Below are 27,238 nucleotides of genomic sequence, written 5' to 3' on the forward strand. Positions count from 1 at the left end.
ATATTTGATCCTTTCTGATTCTAAATGTTGAGCCTTAACCTGACTTTACATTTCCGATGACAGAAGCCCAAACCGAGTACCTCATATCTGTGAATAAAGAAAAATATATTATTTTTCTACTTTTCTAGGACAGTGAACTATATCACAGTAATTTATTCTTAACACAAAGGAAGCCCTTTCAGCAGATGGGTATCTATTTTAAGTTCTAGGTTTTAGCAAACAAAAAAATTGTGATAGCTGTGTTTGTATATATAATACTAACACTCCTTGCTTAATTAGTAAAACACCATCAGGAGAGAATACTGTTACTTTAGCCACTGAAGCTGGAAGTATTATAGGGATATGTGACCATAATAAGAGCTATGACACTTATGGCCAATAAAAATAGAGTAAAATACAAAGTAATCTTACAGTAGAACGCTTCCAGAAACCAGCAATTTCACTAATACTTGTTGCAGGATGAAGTAAAAAGTAGTACTTCCATTCATCCCAGTCTATTGTCATTGTTCCATCACTATCAATGCTGAAATGTAATAATAAAAAAAAAAATATATATATATATATAGACTGCTTACAACATTTGTAACAAAGTTAGCACCATTATAAAAGTTAATTAAATGCTTCTTACATATTTATTGTAGAAGTCACTCCTTTGGACTTTATAAACTGCTGTATATTCATATTTTAATAGACTTTTTTTTCTTTTAGAAAAATTGAGAATATAGCCCTGGCCGGGTGGCTCAGTCTCAGTTGGTTGGAGTGTCATCTCATATGCCAAAAGGTTGCAGGTTCAATTCCCAGTCAGGGCACATACCTAAGCAGGTTTGATCCTAGTTGGGGCACATATGGAAGGCAACCGACTAATGTTTCTCTCTTACATCAATGTTTCTCTCTCTCTCTCTCCCTAACAAACCAATAAAACCATATCCTCGGGTGAGGATTTTTTTAATTTTTGAGAATATAATACAGAGTTATACCCAGTTTTCCCCTAATGGTAACATCTTACATTATTATGGTACATTTGTTACAATTAAAGAACCAATATTGACATTATTATTAACTAAAGTTCACACTTTATTCAGAACCCCTCAGTTTTTAACTAACATCCCTTTTTTGTTTTAGGGTTTCCATGTACTCATCATGTCACCTTAGGTTCCTCTTGGCTGTGACAGTTTCTCAGACTTTCCTTGTTTTTGGTGACTGACAGTTTTGATGAGCATTGATCATATACTTTGTAGAATGCCCCTCTGATGGAATTTCTTTTGTGTTGCTTTAATTATTTTTTTGTATTTCTACACATTTCTCACACGTGCCTGTGCTCTTTTAAAGAGACAGGCTATTTAAAGTCACCTTTACATTGCTAGCACTGAACACTGAGTAAATATTTGTTGAATGAATGAATAAATGAGTAAAATTGACTGAAGATGAACCTTACATTTTTTGGCTCTTCTAATAGTATTTTTTTTCCTCTGACCATCTTCTCCCTGTTTATAGATTTTAAATCAATTTAAAAATAACCTTTTATTTCTGAAAGAAGACTCACTTTTTACCATGTGAAATTTAGGATTTACTCAACTTTCAAGCATCTCAAATCAAAAAATACATCAGCCCTGGCTGGTTTGGCTTGCGATTAGAGTGTTGGCCCATGGACCGAAGAGTCACAGGTTCAATTCTGGTCCAGGGCATGTACCTCGGTTGTGGTTTGATCCCCAACCCTGGTTGGGGTTATGTGGGAGGCAGTAAATCGATGTGTCTCTCTCTCTCAATCAAAATACTAAAAATTAAATTCCATGCTGCCAACAAAAAGATCGGTATAATGTCCAGCCAAGATGAAATAATGGGTGTAGAATTAATCCCCTCACTATTAACTATTACAGAACTGGACACAATATAGATATGGCCAAACGCTAAGCTATGCATGACCCTATCAGCCTGACAAAAGTTGTGACTACAAGATGTGAGCTTAATGGAAATTCTGTAGCTGAGCAATGTTGAAATGAATGAAGGAAGGGAAGGAAGGAGGGAAGAAAGAAGGAGCTACATTTATAGAAATTAGTTTCTAACATGGAATATTAAACAAAAATTAAAACTATTAAAAATAAGGATAAGGGCTGACCTTTGTAGAATATTTTTTGCCTGAGCTTCAGAAATATGTACACCCAGTGATTCCAATGCAGCAATTAGTTCTGAAGTTTCTATTACTCCTTTTAAAAGTGAAAAAATGTCAAGTTAAAGTATCTGAGAAGGCAAAATATCCTTAGAACACAATAATCTTAAAAAGTTCGTGTGTTTTATAGGCATTTCATCCCAGATTCACAACCCAGACTAAAAAGCTCTAAAACTAAAAGAAGTTTTATCAATTATACTTTAATTTAAAGGCCTTTACATTCCAGAATGAAAGAATAAATTAAAAAGGTTTTGTAAATTTGGTACCAAAATTTATTTGGTGGCAAAACATGCCTTAAAAACTGACATGAAGCCTTGGCAGGTTTAGCTCAGCAGTTGGAGCGTCGGCCTGCGGACCAGAGTCCCAGGTTCAGTTCCCACTAGGGGCACATACCAAAAAAAAAATTTATTTTAAACTGACATGAAGTTAATTTTAGTCATTTATCTAATTTAGTATTATTATTTGTTTCATTGAAGGAATATTCATATACAGTTGACCTTTGAAAAACACATATTTGAACTGTACGGGTCCACGAATACTCAGATTTTTTTTCAGTCAATACAATAGGGGATTCTGGTCCATGGGTTTTGCATCCCCAGGTTCAAATAACCTCTTAGAAAAAATAGTATTTTTGCATTCCCAACCATGGTTTCATAACCACAAGTCAAAAATACTGCTTTCAATATGCAGTTGGTTGAATCCACTGGATGTTGTATAGTTATATTTTTGGGAACTCAAAAGTTACACTCAGATTTTTTATTGCATGGGGTCAGTGCCCCTTAACCCCTCTTTTTGCAAAGTCAAAATTGCACAGTGGGTCCTGGCCAGTTTGGCGTTGGCCTGCGGTTCAGAGAGACCCGGGTTCGGTTCCCGCTAAGGGCACGTACCTCGGTTGCAGTTTGTCCCTGGCCCTGGCTGGGTCGTGCGGGTGGCAACTTTCACATCGATGTGTCCCTTTCACATCGATGTGTCTCTCTCTCTCTCTTTCTACCTCCCACTCTATCTGAACAAAAAATGGAAAAATGTCCTCGGGTTGAGGATAAAAAAAACAGTTGCACACTGGTGTGTATATAATTGCACAGTGGTGCCCCAGACCGCACTTGGAGTATTAAATAATATATCATATATGCATTGTATTGGTTTTCTAAAAGCAAAATTCTAAATTTGTAAACACATTTGGTCCCAAGGGTTTCCAAACAAAGACTGCAGATCTATGACAGATCTTGATTATTGTACCTACTAGGAAAAAATTAAAAAGCTAAGTGTGGCCCAGCCAGTGTGGCTCAGTGGATTGAGTGTCGTCCCATAAACTGAGAGGTTCCAGTTCGATTCCTTGTCAGGGCACATGCCCAGGTTTGGGGCTCAATCCCCAGTAGGGGACATGCAGGAGGTAGCCAATCGATGTTTCTATCTCTCTCTCCCTTCCTCTCTCTCTAAAAAATAAATAAATTTTTTTTTTAAAAGCTAATTCTGAATATCTGATTTGGAGGCATAAAAATAAGGTCACTCAACATTTTATAGGAAAGCAAAATGAAACAACATATTTAAAATACAACACCACACTCTTTTTTTAACACAACCACATCCTATGTTAAATAACTTAAATCAAACAATATACTTAATACAAGCCTACTATGCATTTCAGTTTCACGTTGCTGGATGTTGTAAAGGAAAAAATTAAGTATCCCATTCTCCTCAAACTCTAAAACACAGATCTAATCATGTCACTCCCCAAGTCCAAAATATCTTTGATTCCTCTCTTGTGTCAAACAAATAGCTGAGGACACTCAGTCTTTTAAAATATGAGGACAGTCTGGCTGGTGTGGCTCAGTGGTTGAGTGTCAACCCATGCACCAAGAGGTTGCCCGTTCAATTCCCAGTCAGGGCACATGTCCAGGTTGTGGGACTGTTCCCCAGTGGGGGGCATGCAGGAGGCGGCCAATCGATGTACTCTCTCATCGATGTACTCTCTCATCGATGTTTCTCTCTTTCCCTTTCACTTCTTCTCTCTCTAAAATCAATAAAGGAAAAAAACTTTTTTAATAAAATAAAATATGAGGACAAGTTTAAAATGTGTATGTATGTAAAACTGGAATCAAACATCTGTAGTACTAAATCTTTGTAACCATAGAGTTCTGTAAAAGTTGGAAAAGCACCACTAAGGCCTGTATACTCCTTTAGGCCATACACTACATCACACGGTTTTTTAGATCTCTAGTTCCCAAAACAAAATAGATGTTCAGAAAATGCAATGTAATAAATACAATGTTAAAATGTGATGCTGATTTTTCTGCTTTATCCATTAGGGCACCAATGTCTTGTCACCTGAACTTCACATAGGAATAATTATTATACTGACAATAATGATCTATAAAATGTCAGCAATTAATGTATCTGAAAAGCATCTTTGGCCCTGGCCGGTTTAGCTCAGCGGTTAGAGCGTCGGCCTGCAGTCCAGAGACCCAGGTTCGGTTCCCGCTAAGGGCACATACCTCGGTTGCAGTTTGTCCCCAGCCCTGGTTGGGGTCGTGTAGGTGGCAACCAGTCGATGTGTCTCTCTCACATTGATGTTTCTCTCTCTCTTCCTCCCTCTCTCCCTCCCTATTTGAAGATAAATGCAAAAATGTCCTCCGGTGAGGATTAAAAAAAAAGAAAAGTATCTTTGCCTTTATACCCTAATGTGTAGATGTGTCTTTGCTAAAGTCTCACAAAAATTGGTGATAAAAAAATTATTTTATGATTCATGGTATAAATAACCTACTTGGTCCTCAAACACAGAACTGGAAACTATTTCATATGATGGGTAGGGTTTTTTTGTGGTGTTATCATCACAATATATAGTTACCTATTTGTCCTCTGAGTAAAATTGTGAATGAGTTAATGTTATATTCAGGGAGACAGACTCTTTACTGTATAGTAAGTCCCTTAATTATTTGTTTAGCTATAACTATCATTATAACTATCTGATATCAAGAAATGTAAATATTAAAAACTTAAATAAGCTACCCAGTCATCCAGTCATGAATTTGAGAAGTTTCAGCTGTCATGTCCCAGTTTGGCTAGTCAAGGCAGAAATGAAAAGATCTAAGTTACTGCCCTGGCCGGTCTGGCTCAGCGGCAGAGCATCGGCCCGCAGACTAATGAGTCCCAGGTTAGATTCCAGCCAAGGGCACATACCTAGGTGGCTGTTCATCCCCGATCCTGGTCAGGATCATGCAGGAGGCAACCAGTCGATGTGTCCCTCTCATGTCGATGTTTCTCTCTCTCTCCCTTTCTCTCTCTCTCTCCCTGAAGATAAATGGGAAAATATCCTCAGGTGAGGATAAAAAAAAAAAAAAAAAGATCTATGTTACTAATCACTATATTACTCTTGCCTCGGAAAGAATATTCTCTATTATCACCAATAACTACAAGTCCTGGTGTGCAACTTCACCAGGGACTATAATAGTACAATATTTTTACAAATGGCATTCTAATTGCACTGCTTTATCTGACATGGTGGATTTCCAGCTTACAAATGATCAGTAACCATCAACAAGATAGTGAAATTACAGAATAGCACAGAGCAGAACATTCAGTCCTAAATCAGCAGCAAATGAGGACCAAGACTCATTTCCAGATATTAGTACTAACACCTCTGGGTGTTATCTCAGTACGAGGGCCCAGAAATACCTAAACTTACTGCTGGAAAGTGAATGGAAGCTTGAGGTACTGTGATTCAGGTATTAAGGGAAATGTAACTACTTTTGTGCTCAGATCACTAAAGCCGCTGACATTCAGGTTATATATATTTTTAACCCAAGAATCCATCAGTGGAATCCTTTAAAACACTTTCCTAGTATACTTAGAATTTTTTAATTAACAAAAATTCAATTTCACAAAACTTAAAAATTTACATCTGTTTCTTAAATAGAGTATAATTAGGTTCTGATTACCCATGGTGGATCAGCCACACATGGATACAAAAGTGGTATTCTACTTCTATATTTAGTCTCTCTGATTTAAGGGTCTGTAACAAAGGACACCAGAGTATACCTTTCTTCTGCAAGTCAATATGGGTACTGGTCATAGCACTATATATAAGAGTAAAAAATTGGAAACATCCTAAATATCTAACAATATAGCAATGATTAGATAAGTCTACTCACAAGTGGAATATTTTAGAGTTCTTAAAAATTATATTCATGATGAATATTAAATGAACAGAAATGCTTACCTTATAACGTTAAAAGAAAAGACTAGGACACCAAACTGCATACAGTGTGACTGCAATTCCATTTAGAGAAAAGGAAACCAAGAAAAAAACAGACAAAAGTCTAGACGGACATAAAAATATATTAAAATGCTACACCTGATCTCTAGACAGCAGGATTACAAGTAACTTTTACTTTCTTTCAGGAGCTTTTCTGTGTTATCTAACTTTCCTGTAACTGAAATCATCTCAAAATCAGCAAGAAAACAATAAACGTCACTTTAAAAACCACCATGTTACTTTCAGCTCATGTATTGCATAAGAGTGGAAAGACCTACTGACTAAGCTGAGAAGCTATAAATTCAGATGCCAAAAATTATTTTATTTAAAAGATGATAACCACACAGAAATTGTAATATTAACATAGTTTGTATATTATTCATAGAAAAATTAAAATACTGCTAAACAAGTAACAGAATTGAATTTTTAATAGAAGTTAGTTAAAGGCTGGTAAACATATCCTTTAGTACTGACAGCTATTATTCATACTAAGCTAATTGTGAATAAAACACACCCACATACACACCATCATTATTTTTGTCCAGACTATTAAATGCCAGCCTCATTTTTTTCTCATGGTCTTTAAGGTATCTCATAAATTCTTCAAAGTCCAATCCTGAGTCAGCATTAGTATCTCCAGCTTTAAAAATGTCCTGCAAGAGAGAAGAGACCATTGCAGAGGTGTGTTGCAAGTATATCCCCTGTACTATTCAAACAGTGGCGAAGTTCACTCATCCTAATTATGATTTCCATCCACAGCCAGTGGCCTATTTTCTGTAGTATTATACAATTAAGTAATCTTTTTTTTAAAAAAACATGTGTAATACCAGAGTCAATAGCCTCTATAATAATATAGCCTCAATAATAGCCCTGTTATTCCAAATAATTATGAATCTTAGAAGAATTTACTTGTAGTTATCAATGAATGTCAAGTACCTTAAAAGAATAAAGACACTAAGGTACAGTTCTTGCCAGCAGCAACCTCACATTCTGTTAATTAAATGAGGTAAAATTCTAATATAACCCAGAGTTTCATGGCTGGAGACCTAGTTTTATGAAGTAAGAATGTATGTTCAGCCTGGCTGGTGTGGCTCAGTGGTTGAGCATTGGCTCATGCACCAAGAGGTCGCCAGTTCAATTCCCAGTCAGGCCCTGGCCAGTTTGGCTAATGGTTAGAGTGTTGGCCTGTGGACCAGTGAGTCTCGAGTTCAATCCCAGCCAAAGGCACGTACCTCAGTTGCAGTTTGTCCCTGGCCCTGGTCAGGTCATGTGGGAGGCAACCAGTCAATGTGGCTCTATCACAAGACTAGGTCTCTCTCTCTGTCTCTCTCTTCCTCCCTCCCTCCCACTCTATCTGATGATAAATAGAAAAGTATCCTCGGGTGAGGAATTAAAAAAAAAAAATTCCAGGTCAGGGCACATGCCCACGTTGTGGGCCTAATCCCCAGTGGAATCATGCAGGAGGAGGCCAATCAATGTTCTCGCTCATCGATGTTTCTATCTCTCTTTCCCTGTCCCTTCCTCACTCTCTAAAATCAATAAAGGAAAAAAAATTTTTTTAAGTATATGTTCAAGTCTCACTGGGGTGTTATGTTTTTGCAAATAAAAAAATTAATAATCCTAATTTTTAAGAATGTTTTAATTGATTTTTTAGAGAGAGAGGAAGGGAGAGAGAAACACCTATTGGCTACCTCCTGCATTCTCCCTACTGGAATCGAGCTCACAACCCAGACATGTACCCTGACCAGGAATCGAACTGGGACCTCTCAGTCCATGGAATGAGCCATACCGGCCAAGCTAATAATCTTAGCTTTTAAATGCACATCACTTATATTTCCAGTAGACTCCTATGTCAAGAGCATATGTCTTATTCATCATTGTACCATCAATGCTTAGTATAAAGTATGGCACACAAAGGCCTTTAATCAATATTTGTTGAGTTGAAAAATACTGTGAGCTGGATCCTGGACTAGGTGCTAGGGATTAAAAGACAAAAAGATGCCCAGCCGGTGTGTTTCAATGGTTGAGCATCAACCCACACACCAAGAGGTTACCAGTTCTATTCCCGGTCAAGGCACATGCCTGGGTTGTGGGCCCAATCCCCAGTGGGGGGCATGCAGGGGGCAGCCAGTCGATGTTCTCTCTTATAGATGTTTCCATCTCTCTCTCCCTCTCCCTTCCTTTCTCTCTCTAACATCAATAAAGAAAATTAAAAGGTGGGGTTTTTTTTTCTTTATTGATTTTAAAGAGAGAGGAAGGGAGAAACAGAAACATCGATGAGAGAGAACATCAATTGGCTGTCTCCTGCATGCCCCCCACTGGGGATCGAGCCCACAACCTGGGCATGTGCTCTGACTGGGAATCAAATCAGCCACCTCTTGGTGCATGGGTCAATGTTCAACCACTGAGCCACACCAGCCAGGCAAAATTTTTTTTAAATAATAAAAAAACAAAGGACAAGAAGATTCAGTCTCTGCCCTGAAGGAAATTACAGACTAGTAGAGATCATTCATATAACCAAAGGGTTATATTAGGAGACATAATAGGAACATATTCAAGTTATAGTGGCGTTTCAGGGGATTCGGGAGAGCCTTCACAGAGGAAAAGTACTTAAACCGAGAACTGCAGAAATAATAGGCATTAACTGGGCAGACAAATGGGAGAAGACATTCCAAAAATATGTGTAAGTACTTGCAAACAGGCAAAGCATAGGTTAACTAGAGAAAACAATAATAATGATAGTCATAATAATAAAAGCTAATATTTATTGAGCACTTACTTCTAAGCATTATGTATATATATAAATTCATTTAATCTTCGTAACAACCCTAAATAGTTCCAATTCTCTAAGAACAAAATGCAAGGGAGAGCCCTGGCTGCTTTGGCTCAGTGGTAGAGTATCAGCCTGCGGACCAAGGAGTCCCAGGTTCAATTCTAGCCAAGGGCACCTACCTCAGTTGTGGTTCATCCCCAGCCCTGATCCAGATCGTGCAGGAGGCAACCATCGATGTGTCCCTCTCACATCTATGTTTCTCTCTCTCTCCCTTTTCCTCCCTCCCTCTCGACCTGAAGATAAATAAAAAATATCCTTGCCCTGGCCAGTTTGGCTCAGCGGTTAGAGCATTGGCCTGCGGTCCGGAGAGATCCGGGTTCGGTTCCCACTAAGGGCACGTACTTCGGTTGCAGTTTGTCCCCGGCCCTGGTTGGTCGTGCGGGTAGCAGCCACTCGATGTGTCCCTTCACGTCGATGTTTCTCTCTCTCTCCCTTCCTCTCTCTCCCTCCCACTCTATCGGTACAAAAAATGGAAAAATATCCTCGGGTGAGGATAAAATAAAAAAAAGAAAAAAAAAATATCCTTGGGTGAGGATTTTATTTTCAAGAGAGAGGAAGAAAGAGGGAGAGATAAAACATTGATGAGCGAGAACATGGACTGGTCACTCCTGCATGCCCCCAGGGGGATTTGGCCCACAACCTGGGCATATGCTCCGACCAGGAATCAAACTAGCGACCTCTTGGGGCATGGGTCGATACTCAACCACTGAGCCACATGGACTGGGCCTCGGGTTAAGGATTTAAAAAAAAAAAAATGCAAGGGAGAAAAGTAGGGGATGAAGAAGGCAGGAAGCCCCTGGCCGGTTTGGCTCAGCAGTTAGAGTATCAGCCTGTGGCCCAGAGAGATCCGGGTTCGGTTCCCGCTAAGGGCATGTACCATGGTTGCAGTTTGTCGCCAGCACTGGTTGGGTCGTGCGAGAGGCAGCCACTTGATGTGTCCCTTTAACGTGAACAAAAAATAGAAAAATGTCCTCAGGTGAGGATAAAAAAAAAAGAAGGCAGGAGGGAGAGATCATGAGAGGAGCTATAAGACACAAAAAAGATTTCAAATTCCCAATGTATAGAATACATATGGTTCTTACATGGAAATAGTATTAAATAACACTAAATCACAGTGTGAGAAAATTATTCCTGTTTCAATTACCTTTCAATCTTTCTGATTACATCATGGAGAACATCTCAGTTTTGCATTAATATGCCTCAATACTTGCCAACTTTTTTAAAAATCAGAGTGTAAGCCTCAGGTTCAACTTTATCAGATAATATAGTATTTAGCTAGAAAACAATAATACTAATTTATTTTTATTTTGTTTATTCCTTACTTTTAATCTTGTAGTTTTCCAGCTATAATCATGTTAAATTTTTTATTTTAAAATAAATTTGACATACAAATGAATCTATTTACTTAAAATAATAGGCAGTACAATCAGTTCTCAATTATAGCAAATCTCATGAAGTTGGGAAATACTGCTGTAAGTAATGGTGCTCTACTGATGAATTTTGAGCAGAGTCCCATGAAAAATGTTAGAAAGGTTATTTCAGTGGCAGACTTTAGTGACAGAGAGAGAAAATATAAAAAAATTAATTAATTATCATTAAGGAGACTATTGCAAAAATACAGAGGAGAAATGAATCTCTGAACTAGAGGGAAGTGGTGGGAACGGCAACAAGGTACCAAAGATCTTTAGGAAGTGGGAGGTAATTTGATCACTGATACAATATAGAGGATAAGGGAAAGAGATGAATCTAGAACTGTGAAGACGCTATTTGGGTTGCTAGGTGTATAGTGGAGTCTTTCTCTGACAGCAACCGGATTTGCAAGAAAAGGAGTTTGATGATATGTTAGTTGGACTAGATGAACAAGAAGCAGCAATATGTTGGAGATCTTGTTAAAATACATGTACTCCAGCCCTGGCCGGTTTGGCTCAGTGGTTAAAGCGTGGGACGGCAGACCAGAGAATCCCAGGTTCAGTTCCCACTAAGGGCACGCACCTCGGTGGCAGTTTGTCCCCAGCCCCAGTTGGGTGGTGTGGGTGCCAACCACACAATATGTCTCTCTCACAGACACATCAATGTTTCTCTCTCTCTTTCTCCCTCTCTCCCTCCTGCTTTATCTGAAGATAAGTGTAAAAATGTCCTCGGGTGAAGATTAAAAAAAAAAAAAGATACAGGTACTCCGGGGGGTGAGAGATGATAGAGTCAATGAAGTCTGGGGATCCATCACATCAATTTCCAGGACCACTGTAGGAAAAATGTTGCATGGAATTTAGAGCAAGCCCCCCAAAAAAGAATCTGCAGCAGAAAATTGTAACAGTTCCTGGCATGCTAGAGAATCATGGTATAAACAGAGTGCTTATGGGACATCAAATGACCATACAGCCAGAGTTGCCTATCATTGGGTTCTGTCAGATCCACCACCAAGTCACAAGTTTTCGTGAGCTCAGCAGCAATCCATACGGTGGAACAGTACATCTGAGATCAAGCACATGCAGATTCGGGGAGTACAAGCAAACTACACAGAGAGTGGTCCAGATCTCCATGTCTCACCACTGTTGTACCATCACCTTCCTAAACTGACACCTCTAACTACATGGGGGTTCACATGATGACCAGCTGAAACAAGAGGGAAGAAGATAAGCTTGGTTCATGGACAGGTTTCTTAGTATGTGAATGCAAATTGAGAACAACAGCCTGTTATGCATTGCTCAGTATCACTCAGGAATAATCCTAAAAGACAGCAATAAGGGAAAATCTGCCCAGGAAGATTTTCCAGTGCTGTACTTAATCTTTCATTTTTATGTGAGAAGAGAAGTGACCAGAGATAACAATATGCAGGTGACCTTTGAACAACACAGGGGTTAGCCGCGCTGACCCCATGAGCAGTCAAAAATCTGTATGTAACTTTTGACTCCCCCAAAATTTAACTACTAAAAGCCTTCCCAAAAACATAACTACTAATAGCCTACTGTTGACCTCAAGCCTTACCAATAACACAAAGTCTTGATTAACATATACTTCATATGTTAGATGTATTATATACTGTATTCTTACAATAGAGTAAGCTAGATAAAGAAATAGAGAAATTGTATTCTTACAATAGAGAAAGAAAATGTTATTAAGAAAATTATAAGAAAAATACATTTACAGTATTTATTGGAAAAAAATCTGCATATTAGGGGACCTGTGCAGTTCAAACCTATGTTGTTCAAGGGTCAATTGTGAACAGCTAGGTTGGGTGATCAGTGGCCTAGAAAGAAAAAGACTGGAAGATCAGAGACAAAGAGGTCTGGGAAATATACAAAGGATGGATCTATGGAAGTGGACACAAAGTAAAAATTTGTTCTTATTGTATGTCAGGTACATGGAGGAGGTACAAAACCACCAAGTAGACAGAATGACCAAGCCAGCTGAAGTCAGCCAGACTCTCTCCCTAGCTGACACAATGAACACCAGTGCTGACACAATGTGCTCATGAATGGAATAACTATGATGGTGGAAATCCATGAACCAAAGGGCATGGGCTCCCACCCAACAAGCCTAGTATATATAGCTACTGCTGCTGCCAAATGCCCGACCTATAAGCATCAAAGACATCCTGAACCACTGACACAAGGCCACCCTTTCAGAAAAACTACCAGCCACTGAGCAGTAAGTTGATTACTCTGAAACTATTCTACTCTATAAGGTGCAGTGTTTCATCTTGATTGGAATTGACATATACTGTACGTATGTGTTTGCCTGACTTGCCTGCAGAACCTCAGCCATCAGGACAACCCAACAGTTACAGTGTATACATAACATTGCATTGGACCGAAGATCCTATTATACAACAAAGGGGCTATATAATGACCATCCGATACACCATTCTTATCACAGACAGCACTACCCAGGAACTGCTGAACTGGTGTAGTGACAGCACAATTAAGTGGTTTTCTTCCAGGTGACAGCTTAGGAGATGATAATCTTCCAGAATGAAATACCATTCCTGAAGACATAGTATACACCCTACATTGGTGTTCATGCCAATGTTCCTATATCCCTACCATTCCTCTCTGATTCCTACCTCTCTCTCAGGTTTCTTCTCTGATATCCCTTCCCAGGTTAGCAGAAGCCTGAGATACTTGACAGGCTGAGGTGCAGTGTCCTGGAATTCTGGGCTAAGAGAAGGAAGTAGAACCAGAAACTGTTCTAAGAGACAGGACCCAGAAACAAAATAAAAATAAAAATCATGTAGATGGTTTAAGTCATCAAGCTGAAGAATGGGGAGATACAGGTATGAGATAATGAGATAAAAATTTATTCAGAGCAGGTTTTAGAGCATAGAACTCTTAAGGAATTTGCTGAGCCATGGGGACATTTGGACTTCACAGAATCGCACACACATCTCACTGGTACAGAGCTGAAACAAGTGGGGTAGTATCTGAACACTGTTTAGCACTGATAGAGGGGAAACAAAATAACTGTTTTCTCTTGATATCCTGAAACTTCCAACTAAACCGTTTTTAAATAATCAAGTCAAGGACTGGTCTAGAGAAGGAAGACACCCCTAATTCAGGCAAGGTACTAAACAGTCAGCTACAGTGTAAACCCATGGATCGAGGTCTGACTCAACCCAGACCCTGTGGGTGTCAGACAGAGGCAGCAGTTCTGGGGACCCATCTGTGCCTGTCTTGAAGTGAGAATGTCCTAAGTCATGGCCTTTTACTCCTGCATTCACAAAGGCTAACACTGCTCCTGAAATTCTGGGCGGGTTCAGTAAACGTTGAACGAGTCACCAGAAACTCAGTCAGCATCTCCCAAAAGAGCCCAGGAGAAGGCTTAGGTCACCGCGGACAGTGACTGTCTCCGGGAGGGCGAGCCCGCGTTGGGCTGGGTGGGCTGGGCGGCATTACCGAGGCGCTGCATTACCGCCTCGAGAGGGACTCACGGAGAGAATTCCACCCCCTACACACGGGCCTTTGGGGGAAGCTCCCGAGGGCGAGTTTGGCTTCCCCCTCCACCCAGCGTCTCTCCATGGCCACAGTCTCTTGGTCAATCACCTTCTCCGAGTGCAGACCAAATGTGGAGCTCCAGTTTTTCAGGCCTTCCCGCAGCTCGATGAGGTCCACCACCCCGTCCCCGTTGCGGTCGAGGTCACGGAAGAGGATCTCGTAGTGTAAGTCGTTCTCGTCGTCCTGGCAGGCCGCTGTGGGCAGCACGAAGCCCCGCAGCCAGCGCAGCATGGTCCCCGGGGTGCGGGCTGGCGGCAGCGGGGCCCTCAAGGCCGCCTCTCCTCGGGGCCCAAGCGAGGATGTCCCGCCCTCCGGCCGCCTGGACGACGCCAGGAGGCTGGTCCCAGCCGTCAGCGCGGCCATGACAACGGCCTGGCCGAGCTGCGGAGGTTCGGAGCCTCCCGGAGCCAGGGTACTGGCGCCTGTGGGCTCTCGGGCCCTCCCACAGGACCCTAGGGCGCGCGGCCTCGTGGGAGCCCTAGGGGCACCACGTGAGCGTTGGCCCACCGGAAGCTGGAACGCTGGCCGCCTGCCGTGGCGGACTTCCGGCCTATGGTCCACCCGGATGCAGAGGGTTGTGTGGGGACCGGAAGCGCATGGCCCCGTGTTCCGTGCCCAGAATCTCCCGGCAGCGCAGCACACTGCCTGTGGCAGGTGGGTTTCTCTGTCCTGCACCCCTGGCGTGAGCGTCCAGTGCCCTGATGCCACCCCCCTCCCAGGGAAGGTCATGGCCTTGCAGTCTGGCCCTGCGAGAGGTATCTGGAGAGAGCAGCCTTCCCTCCATTCCCGTCTCTCTCTTCCCCCGCCTCGCCACCGCACCTGGGTGTTTCCAAGAACCCGCCTCTTCCTCACCTCCCACTTTCCTCGGCTCCACTGCGGTCTCCGGCCACCACCACCTACCTACCCTATTGAACTTCCTTGTCACCACATCCAAAGGACACTTTGAAATCCTTGCCTTATTTAATCCTGGTCCTGTGTAGACAGTGATGACCGGGCCCTCCACCTTCTGGGTCACCACCCATTGCCGCCATGCCTCGGCCTCTCTTCCAGGCTGCCACCGGGGGGTCTCAGGTTTTCCAAAGTCCACACACCAGAGAAGTGCAGGACACAGGGCAGAGGGGTTGTGTAGAAACCTGGTTCTGTAAGGGATTGCCCGAAGCTGTGTGTTCTCGATTTCTGGTCACACCCTTTCAAAGTCTGTGACAGAGTCTAATGACGGGCCCAGACCAATGTTTTTAAAAGGATTTTTGTTGTTGTTAATCCCCAAATTTTGGATCACAGAGTAAACTTCACTTATTTCTTAAAATAACACTGTTAGATACACTTTAAAATGATATTTAATATAGTTTCATACCAAATATTTTGTTGAATGCTAGGTATAAAAATAAAGAACATTGAGCGTCTTTAGTGGTTGAGCCTCCACCCGTGCACCAAGAGGTCGCTGGTTGTTTCCTGGTCAGGGCACATGCCCAGGTTGTGGGCCCAATCCCCAGTGAGGGGCATGCAGGAGGTGGTCAATCTGTGTTCTCTTTCATCGATGTTTCTATCTCTCTCTCCCTCTCCCTTTCTCTCTCTCTAAAAATCAATAAAGGAAAAAAAATTTTTTTTTTAATAAAATAAAGAACATTGAGTCTGCTCTCCTAGAAGATCAGCATCTAGTGTGTTCTAGGCTTCTAAACAAACAAAAAATATCCTAAAGTTGTGACCAAATGTCATGATATGTATCTTTTAAATGAGTGAGTTAGGCCCTGGCCAGTTTGGCTCAGCGGTTAGAGCATTGGCCTGTGGACCAAAGGGTCTCAGGTTTTGAGTCCCACTCAAGGGCATGTATCTGGGTTGCAGGTTCAATCCCTGGCCCCAGGAGCAACCGGTTGATGTTTCTCTTTCTTACTCTCTCTCCCTGTCCCTTCCTCTTTATCTAAAATCAATGGGAAAATATCACAGGGTGAGCATTAACAAATAAATAAATGAGTTAGGAATTCATAAAACAACGCTATTAATTAAACTTCTAGAAAATATTGTAAGTGCTTGGCATTTATAAATATAAAAGACTTTCTTTAAAAGAAATTAACTGTCAAAGCAAATATAATACTATAGTATGGAACTTACATAACATGGGAAAGTAAAACGTATGGCAGCAGTAGTAAAAGGGTTTGGAGTACAGTATATGAGCAACTAATTTTGACAAGCCAAAAGCATACAAAGGAAAAAAGGAAAGCCTCTTCAATAAATGGTTCTGGGAAAATTGGAAAGCATGCAAAAGAATGAAACTGGACTGCTCTTTGACACCATACACAAAAATTAACTCAAAATGGATCAAAGACCAAAATATAAGACCTCAAACAGTAAAATACATAAAAGAAAACATAGGTACTAAACTTACGGGCCGTGGTCTCAGATAGGATTTTATGAATTGGCAAAGGAAGTAAAAGCAAAAATAAGTGAATAGGACTAGTCAAACTGAAAAGCATCTGCACAGCAACAGAAATCCTATAAAATAAAGACAACCAACTGAATGGGAGAAGATATTTGCAAACAATACCTCCAATAAGGAGTTAACATCCAAAATATGTAAAGCACCGATACAACTCAACCACAAGAACAACATCCAATTAAAAATCGGCAGAGGACCTGAACAGAAACTTTTCTCAAAAAGACATACAAATGGCCAACAGATATATGAAAAGATGCTCAACTTCACTAGCTATAAGGAAAATGCAAATCAAAACCATAATGAGATACCACCTCACACCTGTTAGAATGGCTATTATCATTAAGAAAAAAAATATGTGTAGCCCTGCCCGTGTGGCTCAGTGGTTGAGCGTTGTCCCATGGACTGAGAGCTCCTGATTCAATTCCTAGTAAGGGCACATGTCTGGGTTTCAAGCTCAATCCCCATGGAGGGTGTGCAGAAGGCACCTGATTGATGTTTCTCTCTCACATCAGTGTTTCTATCCCTCTCTTCCGCTCAAAAAAAAAAAAAAAATCAATAAAAACGTATTTTTTAAAAAAAGAAAGAAATGTTGGAGAGGCTGTAGAGAGAAAGGAACTCTCATGCACTGCTGGTAGGAATGTAAATTGGTACAGCCACTATGGAAAACAGTATGAAGGTTCCTCAAAAAATTAAGAATAAAGCAATCTCTCTTCTGGGTATCTACCAGCAATCTCTCTTCTGGGTATCTACCAAAAAAATTTGAGAACATTTATTTATAAAGGTATGTATACCTATGTTCATTGCAGCATTATTTGTGATAGCCAAAATATGGAAGCAACCTGAGTGTCCGTTGATAGACAAATGAAGAATGTGTGATACACATATACAAAGGAATATTCCTCGGCCATTAAAAAGGAGGAAACCTTGCCATTTATTACAACATGGATTGACCTAGAGGGTGTAATGCTAAATGAAATAAGTCAGACAGAGAAAGACAAATACCGTGTGATTTCACTTATATGTGGAATCTAAAAAAAAAAGATAAATGAACAAATAAAATAGAAACAAACTCATAGATATAGAGAACAAATTGATGGTTGCCTGATGGGAGGAGGTTTGGGGAGATGGGTGAAAAGGGGGAAGGGATTAACATGTACAAGCTGCCAGTTATAAAAATAGTCACAGGGATGTAAAGTGCTGTACAGCATAGAGAATGTAGTCAATAATATTGTAATAACTATGTATGGTGTCAGATGGGTACTAGACTTATTGGGGTGATCATAAGTTATATAAATGTCTAATCAATATATTGTACACCTGGATGTAATAGTGTGTGTCAGTTGTAATTGAAAAAATAGAAATAGATAAAACAGTAAAAAAATAAAATATGAAGTAGAAAATGCTGAAAAATTTCAAAATAGTCCAATTCTAGACCATAAAATTCTATTAGGTTAGTAATATAATTAGGTTATATTAGGTAATACAAATAGAATTTTAATCCATTTAAATGCAAATTTCTAATGAGTACTTATTAAATATTAAAGAAGCTTAAATAGATTTGATAACAAAGATTTTAATTCATAAAGATCTTAAGGTATAATCCTGGTTTACATAGTATTAAAATTCAATATTTGAGTCTAATTTCTATGTATATCTTTTTGGAGAATAGATATAGCCTCTTTTCATACATACAGACCTCTTGGAATTTTAAGGAAAAAGCCAAGACATTCTCATGTTTATAAATAAATGTACATAAAATGACAGTTCAAGGTTTCATTTCTGCACTCTTTCCAAGAGTGGTAGTTTTGATTTATACACCATGCAGTTTATACTGAAGGAAGCAACTTTAAGAAATTCGGAGTCATGCCTCTAAAAAATACTGTAACTCTGTGGCTTTTATAAATTTAACAAAAGACTCTGATCATATTTAGCTGTGGGATGCCTATTATTCCTAGAAAAGGAAAGGAAAAAGTCAAATTAAATTGACATTTTAGCTTTCAAACACTGACTAAACATTTGCTAAAACAGGCAGTAAAATGTAATTTATTAAATTCTTTCACAAACAACCCCAACGGAATATCTCTGGTTCATCATGTATAATCAGGGACTCTAATAGGACTATTTGATGTTCATCTCTATTTAATTTTATTTCCTTTTTTTTTTTTTTTTTTTGTTACAGATGTTTCTCCTTTTCCCCATTGACACCCTCCTCTCGATCCCACTTCCCACCCACCCAGCATTGTTGTCTATGTCCATTGGTTACATATACATGCATGTAAGTTATTTGGTTTCTCACTTCCTTCCCCCTCACCTCCCCCGCCCCCATATCCCTCTGAGATTTGTCAGTCTGTACCCTACTGTGTCTCTGGTCTATTTTGTTCATCCGCTTATTTTGTTCATTATATTCCACAGATAAGTGAGACCATGTGATATTTGTCTTTCTCTGAGTGGCTAATTTCCCTTACATAATACTCTCCAGGTCCCTCTATGTCATCTCAAAGGATAAGAGATCTTTCTTTCTTACAGCAGCATGGTATTCCATTGTGTATATGTACCACAGCTTTTTCATCCACTCATCTATTGATGGAGTTCCTAAGAGATGACCAAGTTTGGACACAGGCATAAACAATTGACTCATTAGGGCATTTCATTAATGTTGCAATAAGGCAAGCAGGCCTTTGACACGTTTCCATGGCTTGGGCCCCATTTAGGCAGGATGGTCGAGTCTTTCATGTTTCACCGTAGCAGCTCAATGATAGGACACAAACGTGTGAGTTTCAATAGCAGGGAGATGAAAAGGACATCTGTGCCCGGAGGGTAACTCAGAAAGACTGAAGGGGTCTTCTCTGCCTCCAGCCCCACACTGTCCCTGCAGGTGAACGCACCACAGCCCACCTCCTCCCAATGCCCAGAAGGATGCCCATAGATAGCTTCCCATCCTTTCTGCAGTTTGATGATGTACACCACTGTGTCCCTGTGGTGGTCCAACTTCTGAAAGAGCTCTTCAAAAAGATTGTCAGGCCCAGCCAGTGTGGCTCAGTGGTTGAGCGTCAACCCTTGCACCAAGAGGTTACTGGTTCGATTCCCTGTCAGGGCACATGCGCAGGTTGTGGGCCAAATCCCCAGTGTGGGGCATGCAGGAGGCAGCCAGTTGATGTTCTCTTTCATGGATGTTTCCATCTCTCCTTCTCCCTTCCTCTGTCTCTAAAGGCTGTCAGAACAGCATTCTTGGCCAGCCCCGTGGGCAGCAGGAAGCCCCATAACCAGCAGAGCATAGTCCCCAAGTGAGAAGGGACCCTGGTAATGGGAAAGTCCCAGCTGCAAGCCCAGCTGCAGCTCAGGTACCAGCCGCTGGGGAGATGGGGAGGGAGAGGTGCCTGCCCACAGCCTAACAACTGCCCCTGGAAGGAGAAGGCGAGGTCCCAAGCCTGTGGGTTTGGAGTCAAGGGATGAGGAGGGTCCCCACTTGTCAACAACTCTGGTTCCAGATTTGTTTCTTCCAGTTAGCTGTTTGAAAACCCCCCTCTTCCCCGCCCAGGTTACTATTTTTGGCTGGGGCTTCCCAGACAGCATAGTCTTAATTCCAACTCCCAAATAGCTGAGGGTAGTCCCATGGTTATACATTTTAACGGGAATTTATTTTCAGTTTTGTGCTCAGGGCCAAGGTTGTTATAGATCAGCCACCATGGGGCCATCCTGGGCAGTTCTCTTTCTTCCTCTTACTAGGTCAAGGCTTCATCTCCCATACTATCAACACCTTTGGTCAGAACTGCCAAAATACCAAAGTCCACTGTGCTATGACATACAATTTATGCTAGTCTACTCCTCCAAAGGCTCTGCACCTGTTTGTTCTACTTAGTATACACAGCAGAAGGATAGAAGGAACCTGCATCCTGATGACATCACCCTCTGGACTATGTTTATGTGAAACAGAAATAAACTCAGACCAGAAGCTACCATTGTTTGTGGTCTTCCGCCTAACCAATAAACATCCTCAATTAATAATGCAGAACTAGTCAGAATAACAGGTAAACAGAAAAATGCCCAGGTTAAATTACAATCAAAATGACTATGAACATAAGGTTGAAACTGTTAAAATATATTGAAGTTAAAATAACTTGAACATTTTATATGAAATCAATATGTTGAAAATAACTGTTTTACTAATTTTATATAAATACATATAGTAATTATATTCATGAAACAAAGAACTTTACAAACTTATCATAAATGAAGACTGTTTTAATTACACAAATTGCCTCAAGGTGTCATTTATCCACCATTTAATGAGTATAGATACTGTGCTAAGCAATGTGCTGGCTACTAGAGATATGAAGATAAATGCATCTCTAACTTCTATTAAGAAGCTTACAGACTTAATGGTAGAGAGACACACAAACAGATGATTTATGAAGTACTTATTGTCAGTATAATTTTTTATTTATGAGCATATTTTTCAGATTTAGCAAATGAACAAAAAAATTTTTTTAGTTGTTAGAAAAGAAACCAACTTTGCAGGGTGGGGGAAAGGTTAAATGTAATTTGACTCACTGGCCAGTAGAGGGTGATAGACCATCAGAATGACAGCTTAAGAATGCCTTTATGGACCACGTTGTAGGCATCTTTCTATTAATATAATTTACTCAACTAATACTTTTCCCAGAACTCATTACACACTTATCTTGGTGCATGGGTTGATGCTCAACCACTGAGCCACACTGGCCAGACTCATTACACACTTACCTATTGAATATACAAAATATATAGATCCATTCTAAAAATACATTCATGATTTAGAAAAATGCAGTGAAAAAAATAAATTTTATGTATTCCTGTTTTATCATTCTATTTCATTTTTTTTTCTTCATGTCCTACAATATCATGAAAGCTCATTGACCAAAGAAATACACTGCATCAGATTTTTATCATAAGTGTTTCTAATATTGTTTATCATTCTTATCAGTATCTTTCAAGAGTAGTCAAGTTAATGAAATTCAGTGTAATGGGTGCACTGAGCCAGCTGGAGCTGTTGTTGTCAGAAAATAAATGATAAAATCTCTTTATGTTATTGGTGAGTAGTACCATTTTGAAGCGTGAAATTTGATCCCCCTTATTTATATAAGTTTCTTTGGCTATAATTTCTGTATGTAATGAGATAAAAACTTTTAAAAATGCAACTAATATAAAAGCATTTTATATTAACCCACAACTTATTTTTTACAAGACGAAAAAAAGAAAGAAAGCTTTCCTTTATCAGAATGTGTTTTATTTAAAATTATTGTGAAAGTGCCTCTTATTATTATAGACAACTAATTCTCCCTTTTGAAGGGTATCAATTGGCAGTTATTTAGGGAGCACCCACTAGATGCTCAATTTATGTGCTGTAACAAATTAACAAAAACTGAGTGGCTTAAAAGAAAAGCTGTTAACTCTCTCACCATTCAGGAGGCCAGAAGTCTGAAATTAAGGCTGGCTTCTTCTGAAAGCTCTAAAGAAGAATCTTTTCCTTGCCTCTGTCATACTTCTGGTGGTTGCCAAAAATCCTTGACTTGTAGCTGCATCACTCCAATCTCTGCCTTCTTCTTCACATGGCCTTCTCTTCTGTGTGTCTCTCTGTCTTCACACAGTCTTCTTGTAAGGACACCAGTTATTGGATTTAGGACCTACCCTAATCCAGTGTGACTTCATCTTAACTGATTATGTCTGCAAAGACCCTATTTCCATTAAAATCATACTCTGAATTTCTGGGTACACATGAATTTTGGCAGAACACTATTCAACCCAGCGCAAGTAGTAATGCTATTTTGTATGTCTTCAAAGAACTCTTAAAAATAATATTATGGTTTTCTGTTATGGAAATAATATGGAAACTGAATTATTATATTCAGAATAGGCATATCCCTAAATACAATGAATTACTTTCTTAATCTTTTTACTTTTTATTTTAATTTAATTTTATTTTCACTCTATTTGCATATTCATGTGTTTATACCTTGCCTTGTTCTATAACGGTTGTGAGGTGCCTTACAATAAAAATATTTAGATAGTAATGTGCACAACATAAAATGTATATGGCTCCCTTTCAATAAATGGTGTATAGTGTATGCTTTTTTTGAGACCCAGTATAATTAGAAATGTAATAAAAAAGGAAGATATAAGACTGCACCAGACACCCTCTCTATAAGTGGAATCCAAAAAGTTCTATCACATAAAATTCATGGTCACTATCAAAATGTTAAATCATTTTTTTCAATTAGTCTTCCAGTTATTATGTATTTTTGTATGTGTTCATTTATGAGATATGTAAGAAAGAGACCAATTATTACAAATATGTGCCATACACTGAACTGAGAAAGCCCCAAGTTATCATAAAGTAGTCATTTTCTGATCCTTGACCCTGAAGAAGATACTACCTTTAACTGGTCCTTAGTTGAGAATTACAACCAGATGGAGGATGCAAGCCAACTGCAATTGAGTGCTGTCTCAACTCGCATTATCTCAGTCATCCCAGTTTTAAGATAGAGTAGAAAGTCTGGCTGGTGTGGCTCAGTGGTTGAGCATCAACCCATGCACCAAGAGGTCGCCGGTTTGATTTCCAGTCAGGACACATGCCCAGATTGTGGGCCCGATCCCCAGTGAGGGGCATGCAGGAGGTGGCCAATCAGTGTTCTCTCTCATTGATGTTTCTCTCTCTCCCTCTCACTTCCTCTCTCCCTAAAATCAATAAAGGAAAAAAAAATTTTTTTAAAAGAGTAGAAAGTCAAGGCCAGAGACCACTAAGATGCAGATGATTCCGGGAAATGTGGTCAGTTGCACAATTTTTATTATCAAAAAGGAGAAAACTTGCCCTGGCCAGTTTTGCTCAGTGGTTAGAGCGTCGGCCTGTGGACCCGAGAGTCCTGGGTTCGGTTCCTGGGTTTGGGCATTTACCTCGGTTACAGTTTGTCCCTGGCCCTGGTTGGGGTTGTGTGGGTGGCAACCACTCAATGTGTCTCTCTCATGTCGATGTTTCTCTCTCTCTTCCCCTCTCTCTCCCTTCTGCTCTATCTGAAGATAAATGCAAAAATGTCCTCGGGTGAGAATACAAAAAAAAAAAAGGAGGAAACACATCACCTTCTCAGGAGTCCCCACTTTTTTTAGCGATGAGTTGTTTAAAAGATGTCTCGCTGAGTGATAAAGGGAGAAGATTATGTCCTTTACATTTTTCTAAAGTGATTGCAATAAGAGGAAAAGCTGCTTCTTATCAATTATTTTGTTCAGGTGGAGGCCGTAATGCTAAAACAATTCAACCAAGACAGTCGTGGAAGAGTGAAGATAACAATCCCAGTATTACTCCAGCTTATTCCAACAATAGAAGTTAAAGGAACTGGAAGAGTAACTGAAACAAGCTTCCTCAAATGTGCCTCCCAAAATGTCACCCTCCCACTTGGCCTTTTGCTGGATACAGGCTTGTAGACTCCAAGGCTTGTGCTCACTGATGAAAAAATGGGAAGCTAGTATTCTGAGTCACTAGATCGATACATGCTTTGAAAACCAATGAGCAGACAGTAGAGTTACTTTTTTAAAGAAAATTTAAGAATCTAAATAGAACATTGGACAAATATTCTAAGGGTTCCTGCAAGGAAACTGGATTTTCCCTAGGAAACAGTTCTGGGGCTTCAAGATCAATCCAGCAGACCCAGCAAAATGGTTGTCTTCCCTACTTCCCTACCTTCTGAGATCCAATGACAACACATGGACAAACCCAGAACAGTGGAAAGAACAGAAAGAGAGTTGACAGTGGGATTGAAACAAATATGTGGAAGATGGAAAGAGACTAGAAAGCTGCCTGTGGTTAGATAAGAAAGAATGAGTGGATGGGAAAGCCCAAAATATGCAGGAAGGGATTTCAGTGCAGGAGATGGTCGGTCTCCACAGTGGAAACCCGAAGAAGTTTCAGACGGGGTGGGCAGGTGCCCCAGCCTGCAGGAGGCAGAGGAGTCTAAAACAGAGGGATTAACTGAAAGTGTGTCTAGTATACAACTTCACCAGACGCCTGCCTACCCTCCCTGCCTCTTCTCCCAGTCCTGAATACATGGAATACCAACTAACATTTGACTAGTCTTGAGAAATGGAATAAACCAACTGGGTAGAATTAAGAACGCTAAGATGGAATGCCAGTGCCCCAAGTAAAGCTCTCTCCACTTTTGCATTTTTTTAGTGCCAAATCTCCTCCCTCACCCCTCCAAAAAACAAAAGGCTCCAGGATTCTGACCCTAAAATAAAGGCAACCGTGAATAAGGCTATTTATAGAGTCGGTGGCTGGCTGTCTCCCAAGAATGTGTGTTCCTCCTTCCTTAGTGTGATGCTTCTTCTGGGAGGTGCTGCCCAGCCAGGGACCACCTTTCCCAGCCTCTCTTGCACCCAGGTGCTGTCTCTAACTGGGGGAATGTGAGTAGAAGTGATGTGGCTCACTTACAGGCCAGGGCTTTTGAAAAAGTAGTTGAGCCTTTTCAGTTTTTCTGTTTAACCTTCTGGCAGCCAGAAGCAGACGACACCAAGGCCCAAGGAGATGCTAGCAGCCCCAGTGAAAGGCCCTGGCCCCCCAAATCATCACATGCAAGAAAGCCCCCTGCCAGTCAGAAGCATTTGCATTAGACTATGATACAGATGAGAAACAAACATCTATTGTGCAAAAGCATTATAATTTGGAGGTTTAGTGGGGTAACTAGCATTTCCATAATCAATTATCCCTCTTATATATACAGAACTATCCCACAAGAAAACAGATCTATATATATGACAGTAGGAAACTTCTAAAAGCTATCTAGAACATACCATCCTTAAATATGACAGGCAACTATAGATCACCAAATCACAAGAACACACCAACATAAAAGAGAAAGACTTTAGATAAATAGTGCCGATCTTAAGGAATGAGCAGAGATTATCTATGGAAGAGAAAAGGGTGCTTTAAATTTTTTACATTAGTGTTATCGATGAGATTTGAAAAGAAGTTGCTTCCATAAAGTTAGAAATGGATGCTCCTACCTCTTACCCTGACCTCCCCACATATACCAAAGTAAACACCCAAAAGAAGAATGAATTCTTGTAAATTAAGCATGTGGTTGCTGAAATTTTTTTTTAAAACGGTAGAAAGGTTGAAAAACAAATTCTAGGACCTCTCCTAGAACATAAAGCAAAAGATAAAATGAGAGAAAACTTTAGAGAAAATATAAAACAAAATCCAGAAGACCCAATATCCAGCAAATAGAAGTTCCAAAAAGAAAAAGCAGGGAAGAATGAAATTGCTTTTTAAAATTGTATATATAGCCCTGGCCGGTTTGGCTTAGCGGTTAGAGCACCGGCCTGCGGTCTGGAGAGACCTGGGTTTGGATCCCGCTAAGGGCCTGTACCTTGGTTGCAGTTTGTCCCTGGCCCTGGTTGGTTGTACAGGTGGCAGCCACTCGATGTGTTCCTTTTGCGTCGATGTTTCTCTCTCTCTCTCTTTCGCTCCCTCCCTTAAAAAATAAATAAATAAATAAAATTGTATATATAAAACTTTTTATATCATATATTTTTTAATTTATTAATTTATTTTTGTTACATGTGTTTCTCCTTTTTTTTCCCATTAACACCCTCCTCCCCATCCCCCCAAACCCATAACCGGTTTGTTGTCCATGTCCATTGGTTATGTGTACATGCATATAAGTTCTGTGATTTATCTCTTCCCTCCCCCCACCACAGCCTCTTCTGAGGGTTGTCAGTCTGAACCCTATTTCCACGTCTCTGGGTCTACCCTATTCCTCAGACTGTTGTGATCATTATATTCCACAAATAAGTGAGATCATGTGGTATTTGTCTTTTTCTGCTTGGTTTGTTTCACTTAGGATAATACTTTCCAGGTCCCTCCATGTCATCTCAAAAGATAAGAGATATTTCTTTCTTACAGCTGCATAGTACTCCATTGTGTATATGTACCACTACTTTTTTATTTATTCGTCTACTTATGGACACTTGGGCTATTTCCAAATCTTGGTTATTGTAAATAGTGCTGCTATGAACATGGGGGTACATATATTCTTTCTGATTGGTGTTTCAGGCTTCCTAGGGTATATTACTAGAAATGGGATCACTGGGTCAAATGGCAGTTCAGTTTTTGATTTTTGAGGTAACACCATAGTGTTTTCCATAGTGGCTGCACCAGTCTGCATTCCCACCAGCAGTGTACTAGAGTCCCTTTTGTCCACACCCTCGCCAACACAACACTTGTTGTTTGATGATTTGTTGATGGTGGCCATTCTGACAGGTGTGAGGTGATACCTCATTGTTGTTTTAATTTGCATCTCTCTGATGATTAATGATGTTGAGCATTTCTTCATATGTCTTTTGGCCATTTGTATGTCCTGTTTGGAGAGGTGTCTATTCAGCTCCTCTGCCCATTTTTTAATTGGGTTTTTGGTCTTCCTTTGGTTGAGATGTATGAGTACTCTATATATTTTGGAAATTAACCCCTTGTCTGATGTATCGTTGGCAATGATGCTCTCCCATACAGTGGGTTGCCTTTCTATTTTGATGGTTG

The 27,238-nt window shown here is 40.1% G+C and overlaps 1 protein-coding gene across 1 annotated transcript in view; it reads right to left on the reverse strand.

The window, feature by feature from the left end:
* Positions 1-14,489, reverse strand: part of LOC118637579 (calcium-binding mitochondrial carrier protein SCaMC-1-like) — a 31,481-nt gene extending 16,992 nt beyond the window's left edge. The window contains exons 1-4 of the mRNA XM_036273152.1: positions 14,292-14,489; positions 6,946-7,072; positions 2,117-2,204; positions 412-523 (exon numbers count right to left, since the gene is read on the reverse strand). Of these exons, the coding sequence (XP_036129045.1) occupies positions 412-523; positions 2,117-2,204; positions 6,946-7,072; positions 14,292-14,474 (510 nt within the window). The 5' untranslated portion in view covers positions 14,475-14,489. The remainder of the gene's footprint in view (positions 1-411; positions 524-2,116; positions 2,205-6,945; positions 7,073-14,291) is intronic.
* Between the last annotated feature and the right edge of the window lie 12,749 nt (positions 14,490-27,238).

Source organism: Molossus molossus, unplaced genomic scaffold (assembly GCF_014108415.1).
Source record: "Molossus molossus isolate mMolMol1 unplaced genomic scaffold, mMolMol1.p scaffold_m16_p_20, whole genome shotgun sequence".
Lineage (NCBI taxonomy): Eukaryota > Metazoa > Chordata > Mammalia > Chiroptera > Molossidae > Molossus > Molossus molossus.